The following is a 7466-nucleotide window of genomic DNA, read 5'->3' as shown; positions in this document are numbered from 1 at the left end:
GTACCAATGCCAAAATATATTTAAATTAAACACATGGGTCGAGAACATGGCTCACCTAAAATTATCTCCTACAGCAATGTTCCGTCTAATAAAAATGTTTACTAAGATATCATGTTCATGAATTATGCTTATTAGTTTTAAAATATTTTTCAAGAAAGAAATTGTTTTTGAGAGGAGTGATGAATTTTTGAAAAATAAATATTCCTTTCCAAAATGAAAAATACTTTAAGTTTCATCTCAGTGGAGTAATTTAACTAACAGCACTCTAATAATATTAAGTATTTCTTCAGAAGAGAGCATGAAAGAAGAAAGAGATTAAGCCAATATCAATACAAACTCAAAATATGTAATGCATAAAGAGATTTACAACTACTATAGAACTGACAAGGTCATTAACATCATAATTTCTTCAAGTTCCCATGCCCTACTTCCTAACCCATAGATCACTTGCTTCTACAACTGAAGAACGGTCTTTCTGGAAATAAAACATGTGTAGTTCTGAAACCAGGGCCATGCTTAATCTTACCTATAACTAGGCCTACGGAACTACTGGCAAAAGTCAATCTTCACAAAAGTTCGGTGGAATATGAATTAAGCAGCTTACTCGCTATCAGTTAATGTTCATACCCCAATAACACCCAACCCCATTTCCACAAAAGGAAAACACACACACACACATACACATAGCAACATAGCATAGATTATCATATGTTAGAGACATTTAATATGTGGTTTAAGTGGCAAATGCCTTGTGTGTTCACCCAGTTAACACAAAATTTCTAATATCTTTATTGTGGCTTTACAAACGACATTTTACATAGACTTACAGGTAATATAAATCTTCAGAAAGCTTCTTCGAGGTGATGCTTTATAATCTTTTTAAGCCTATCAGGCAGCTAGGCTGGTCTCCTCCTTATCCGGGACAACAATGTCGATCCTCATCATTGGCTTGTACTTGGTAGGAATTCGAGCACCTGCCTGAAAGCATAATTCAACAACAGCAGGAGCCTTGCCATAAAACCTCTTAAGGGAAGTCCTCAATGGAGGTCCTTTAGGATCTTCAACATGCCACACATAATTTGGCGGGAGCACTTCGTCAATGATTGCATCCTGCCAACCATGCTTTCCATCCCTCCACTGGTGCTTAAATTCCCCGCAAAGTTTGGCATTATGACCCCAGGGCCCCACATGAACCTCTGAACAATAACCACAAGCCTTCACCGTGTATTTCTTCATCAGCTTCTTCAAACCTATTTTCACTCTCTCATATGCTTCAATGGTTTTCTGTGCTGTCCCAGGCACTTCCGACTCTAATGGAGAAGAGAATCGCTCATGAGTACGATATGTATCAAATTCTAGAATTGAAGCTGCTGCATGTGGAGAGCAAGACTGTTCAGGTGGCTCGACAGGTCCCCCTCGATCAATTACCTTCTTTCCAAGCATTCTAATAGGTACAGTCCTCCTCCTCGAAGGATATCCTGGTATATCTACACCAGCTTGGATGCATAGCTCCACAAGAGCTGGAATTCTGTCATAGTCAAAGCGAGTTTCATGAGTAACTCGCGGGCCAAATGGATCAAAAAGATGGTATGACTCTATAGGAAGAAGAACATCATTGATGGAACCCTTCACCCAAGAGTGGAAGTTCCGGCGCGCTGCGCTGGTTGCTCCCTGACAATCTTGGATGTAGTGAGAAGCTTGGCCTACAAATACTTCAGTGCACTCGCTGTTAAAAAATAACCACATGTTATTTTCCATTACAACGTGTTGCATGTATCAGCATAAAATTAAACAAAATAACAAGCATAGAGTGAAGCACACCTGCAAGCATGGACAGGAATAACATGCAGTAGCTGCGAAACTCCTTTTATTACAATTTTCCAAGCATCTAATACATCATAAGCAACTGGAACTAATTTAGGGACAATTAGTCCATTTTTCGGCGGTATAAGCGGTTTCTCGACTCCCATTTGTGCAAGCTTTTTATCAGCCCTTGCAGCCTCTGTGATCTTTTTCAGAGGGATTGGAAAAGGTTTCTTCTTTTTCTTGGACTGGATTGGGGGAAGATCTACATTTTGACGATGCACCCGGCGTTTACCAGTCGGCGGATTTTGAGCCTGCCTTTGATCAGTGCATAGGAAGGTTCCAGACTTGCTCTGCCCAGCCAACACTCTTTCAAGGCCAAACTGTAATTTTGAAACAGGAAATGGATATGGAAATACAAGAAAAAAAAACTCCACATAAAACAACAAAGTAATTGGAATTTTTTTAACATGAAGTGACATTTAAACTTAACATAAAGCAATTGCATTGACGGCCATTCAAGGAGTTAACATTTACTCTCTTTTTACTGGATGCATGGGAAATTAAGGTTCCAAGGTTTCGTAATACATGATAATGGCTGACAGAGCAAATATTGATGAAATAATCTACGCTAGAATCTCTATAAACACTCTCGTCCTTATCCCCGAGATACTATATAAGAGTACCTATGTATCTAAGTACTTGCTTTCTAAATTAGATACAAGTAATCTGATAAGTACGACTTTAATAGTGCAAGTAACATACAGATGTGCAAAATTCTTCAACCACAATAAATTTGGGACAGGGAGCATGAACTTCATGTTTTATGTTATGTTTTCATTCTCTGCAACCACAAAAGATTTTCATTAGACAGTAAACAGGGAACAATTCCCTCCTGCACTAGTATTTGACCAAAAGAGAGAAGTTGGATTATATACCACGAAATAATACTCTACTTAGTGCTTACATGATTGACAATTTTAGCAAAGATGTAGGACAGGACTAAGTAAATACAAATTACAAAAGAAATTTAAGAAAGCACAAGACCCCAAGAGATTTCTCAACCAAGAAAAGAAGCGGTGTTCACTGCAATTTGTCCACACAAAAACAACAGACAAGTCTCAATCACAATACTTAGGGAATCCAGAATATGAGGTTCTGCAGTAGAACAAAAAGAAACTCAAATTCCTAACTCCTGGAAATGAGAGAGCGTGAAAAACATATTTTCCGATATATGTCATCAGAAAGATGTTGACAAAAATCTGTCGGTATATACAGGCCTCTAATATTTTACAGATCTTCAATGACGAAGATTATATATACGTGCACACACACACACATATATATATATATAGAGAGAGAGAGAGAGAGTCTTACTCCAATACAAACTAAATTAAAATACAAACTACAAACCTTTGTAAATCACTAGTTTACATACTGAAAATCACTAAATATAAAAAAAATATATATAGTAACAATCTAGTAACGATCACTTAATTACACAAAAATGATCACTAAATTACTGAGAATCACTAAATTACATAATACCTAGGAAGAACGGGTGCGGGTGCCGGGATTCGTGGTGCGGGGATATTAAAATTCGGCAAATTTAAATATCTGGGGATTCGGGTGCGGGGGGATACGACTATATTAAATATCTGTTGTTTCAAACTACTTGTTTTTTGGTTGTGTCCTTCCTTGATTAACACACGAAAAGAAGTATACAAGAATACTTCGTACGCTGGACAACAGGTGTAGGAGATATTATGGAATAAAAAGTATCAAAACTCCTTGAACAATGATCATCATTTGTTAATCAGATAAATCTGGCCACTAAAAGATAAACCGTAAGCAATTATCTATGATTATGTAAAGTTACAGTTATATTAGATGTAAGAGTAGGAGTATGAAGAAAAAAAGATTTAAGGGACAAGTTTTATTATATAAACCTGCTCAAAACTTGATAATCTTCAAAATTCCAGATAAACAATTTCTTATCTCTTGGTTGAGCAGCAGCTATTACTAGTTTGAAGTCAAATAACTTGCAAAATGTAAAACAATGATACTTGCAACGAGATCCAGATAACAGAGACGGAGAGACGAGAACCTTTAAACCATGGGAATATGAGCCTAATGTTGAGGAAGTGGACCTGCGGAACTCTACTGTGCAGTCACAAGCATCTGCAAATCATAAATACATCAGTTATTTAGATATCTGGATATATACTACTTTACAAACATATTTTTTCTTTTCTTAGCATTTGTATTAAATATGTAAAGCATATCTAGCAGAATATTGGTGTTTCACTCCACTTCATTAGTACAGCTCCATATCTAGTAAAATCACAAAAAGTCAAAAGTATTACATTGTCTTTTAACAATTTTGCTTTTCGAAATTGATTCCTTGAACTAATTCTAATACATGATCGACTTAAATGACACCAAACAATTGATCTCTTCCATTTGAGGAAATTGATATTAGACAATTGTTGTGCGGCAAGCACTTTTCTGAACTGGAATCTATCAGTTCACTGTAATTTTGCATTACATGTTTGGGTAATTGTAATTATATAGAAGCAGAGAATTAAGAATGCTTGAGCAGTGGCAAGGTTGTCCTATGGAGAGGCATCCTCTCCAACAACAACAATAATAACAACAATCTTTTCATTACTATCAATGATTACTAGCTTATATGCCGTGAGATGCACAGAGTTCTCTTAATATTTCATAGTTTGTGTTTTAGTAGTATTTTCATTTTTCCATCACCAATTTTAGTTTTATTTTAAAAAGAGTAGAAATATTCTTACATCATTAAATACATTAATTGGTTACTCATATTTTTGTTTTAAAATTCTTGCATACATATAAAAAAAGAGCTTTATGCTCCTAAGTACTCAATAAACTTAAGTGAAATAAAAAGAATTTTTAATGTGGATACTAAGGGGTACTTTTGCAATTACATAACTTGACCAAATAATTACACACATACCATTAACATGTATCATGTACTTGGGTAAGTCTCCTAAGTACGTACTTAGGGTAATTTTCTTAAAAATAATTATATTACTAATATTTAATATCTTCTGTTCACTTTTTTTTTAACTATCATATTTTATTCTTTTAGTTTTGTGGGATTCGCTAACAACCAAGCTATGTCATGAAATACCATGACACAACTACTTTCTTCCGTCAATTTTATACAGGATATACGCTATTGCAATAATTGCTGAGAGTTGCTCATCTTAGGGTATAGAATAATAGATTGCAACATTCCTGCGAAAACTGAAAATTGACCAAAACGAAAGCATATGTACATTGACATCAAGGTAAGTAATAGGTTTGAATCCCTATTTTAGCATATCGACTTAGCTCAATTAATCGAAAAAAACAATAAACAATAGGGTGGGAGACCTAATTTAAAAAGGTCAAAAGTTCAGTGTAATGCTTGGTTTACCATATTGGAGGATTATGAGAGTTCCATGTAAGTATATGAGCTAAAGCCTCCATAGTTCCTTTTCCCTTGTCAACTAACTTTTGGGGTTAATTTGATTTAAAATGCATAGAATACAGAAGTGGCGCTGCCACCCCTGGCAGTCAAAAAAGGGTCATTATGGCTTTCCCCGAAGTTCAGAACCACCACAATATATTGCAGACTCGTGATGGCAAACATTCCTAGTTCCCTTCCCTGTGAAGTAATGGCGGAACCAGGATTCTAAAACAACTAGGGCCAAAAATATATATCACTAACATTCAAATGTCGGCTGGGAAATTATTTCTAGTAATTTTTTAAGGTGGTTCAAGACTTTAAGAATTACATTTTACTGATATTTGAAGACCATCCGGAACGGGAGCTTTTAGGGTGGGCTCTTCTCGTATCCACACCATTGAAGGACTAGTTTTATTTCAAATTCCATGACCCTATAATATTCTGAAATAATTGTAACATAAAATGTACACTTAAAAGAGGAGGTAGGATAGACTTACCCCAATTAAAAGGCCTCCAAGAAACAAAATGTAGAGCTGGTGAATGAAGGATCATTTATCCCAACTAATAATCCTGCAAGTTTATGAAACTCTGTATCAATATCAAGCAAATACGGTAATTACTGCGGTGAATAAAACTTAAGGGAATGAGCCCCAGAAACTGACGAGGCTAAGGAAAATTACTACTTAAAAGAGCTAAAAAATAACACAACATCGACTTCCAACCAACAATAGAAGTGCAGTATATATATGTATGAGCAATAATTTAAAGCAAACAAACTGAATAGTAATTGGAAAAAATAAAGAATATAAGTAGCATAATTAATTCAAATTAAGCAAAGAAATTCAAGTGTAAATTACTACAAACATAAGGGAGGTGGTATGGTACCTAGAAAGCAAACAGTTGATATAATTGCAAACGTAACAATCTGGTCATCGCCGTGAATTACAAAGGATACACACTCAATATATAAGTAATTAAGTCTCAACTTCAGATAAGATACCCAAATGAGTGTGCTTTAATTCCTGAGCTAATAATCCTAATCAGTGATAACCTGTAACTACTAAAATCACAGTATAGAAAAGTGGCTATCAGTGACATTTGGGATACCGAAATTCCCTATGCGCATTCTCTCTTCCTAGCATTCTCTCTTCCTACTCCTACTCTCCTGTTTTGATGTAATCATTTTCGATTACAGTGGGTTATACGGGCTACTTCGGTATTATCACTTATATATGTATATACAATGAAAAATGCCTCATCACTCATTGTAATCCAATTTCACAATTACATCATCACTACTACTATCACAGCTCTCAATTCTCGATATTATCGCATACACTTAAGCCGGAACCACACAAATACACACAACACCAAATCACCTACCTAAACACATTTCAAAACCACAAAACACAATTTCGATGACACGCAATATAAATCAACACAGGTTAATGAATTCTACGCTATATACATCATTAGTTAAGCTATTTTTCGACAAAAATATAAATTTTACACAAGATTTATGTGTGTGTGTTGTGTGTGTGAGAGAGAATGTGAAATTACCAGAAGAAGAGGAGGAGAGCTCCAAAGTGTTGGTTGAGGTTACAAATTCGTACCCTAAGTGTAGATAGATTGGTGATTATACTTTCTCTCAGAGAGAGCGCCTAGAGAGAGGGGGGGAGAGAGAGTGTGTGTAGAGAGCGAGAGAGAAGAGAAAGAGTGTAGAGAGCGAGAGAGAAGAGAGTCGATAGACAGAACAGAAGGGTAGTAAGACAAATTTAACCGATTTTCCGGAGAAAAATTGACAAATATAACCTATTTTTTATTAAATAAAACAAAAATAGCCGATTAAGTAAAATGGACCAATTTTGGCCCTTCAATCTGCCAGTTGCAGATTGCGTAATCGGAAGAACCGGTCCATTATTCACAATTCAATATACTAGCCCATTGTTTACAATTCACCACTTTACTTTCGGGGTATTCAGTGTCTTCATCTTTATGCACATATGAGCAGATTCATTTGTAAGTTTTTCCTCTCTCATGATATCCCGATTAAGTTTGCGTATTCCTCCACAATACACCATCCTGAAATGCGTAATCAGTTTTCAAAATAATAAAAATATTGAGTATTACACCCCCGAATATGCGTATCAAGATACTATAATTCTGGATACTCATT

The 7466-nt window shown here is 35.5% G+C and overlaps 1 protein-coding gene across 1 annotated transcript; it reads right to left on the bottom strand.

The window, feature by feature from the left end:
• Positions 1-709: 709 nt before the first annotated feature.
• Positions 710-7084, bottom strand: LOC141713120 (APO protein 1, chloroplastic-like). Its single transcript, XM_074516387.1, has 5 exons — positions 6851-7084; positions 5788-5860; positions 3911-3984; positions 1822-2186; positions 710-1726 (listed from the first exon to the last, which is right to left on the bottom strand). Exons 2-5 carry the CDS (start codon positions 5840-5842, stop codon positions 889-891), a joined length of 1332 nt encoding a protein of 443 aa, XP_074372488.1. The 5' UTR covers positions 5843-5860; positions 6851-7084; the 3' UTR covers positions 710-888.
• Positions 7085-7466: the final 382 nt, after the last annotated feature.

The sequence above is a fragment of the Apium graveolens genome, chromosome 3 (assembly GCF_009905375.1).
Source record: "Apium graveolens cultivar Ventura chromosome 3, ASM990537v1, whole genome shotgun sequence".
Lineage (NCBI taxonomy): Eukaryota > Viridiplantae > Streptophyta > Magnoliopsida > Apiales > Apiaceae > Apium > Apium graveolens.
This window is presented reverse-complemented; position numbering and strand designations above follow the sequence as displayed.

Excerpts from the sequence above, each read along its gene's own strand:
- LOC141713120 (XM_074516387.1), bottom strand. The coding sequence starts at position 5,842 with ATGATCCTTCATTCACCAGCTCTACATTTTGTTTCTTGGAGGCCTTTT. Across the intron at positions 2,187-3,910 it reads CATATTCCCATGGTTTAAAG|TTTGGCCTTGAAAGAGTGTT; the intron begins GTTCTCGTCTCT and ends TCAAAATTACAG. Across the intron at positions 1,727-1,821 it reads ATTCCTGTCCATGCTTGCAG|CGAGTGCACTGAAGTATTTG; the intron begins GTGTGCTTCACT and ends ATTTTTTAACAG.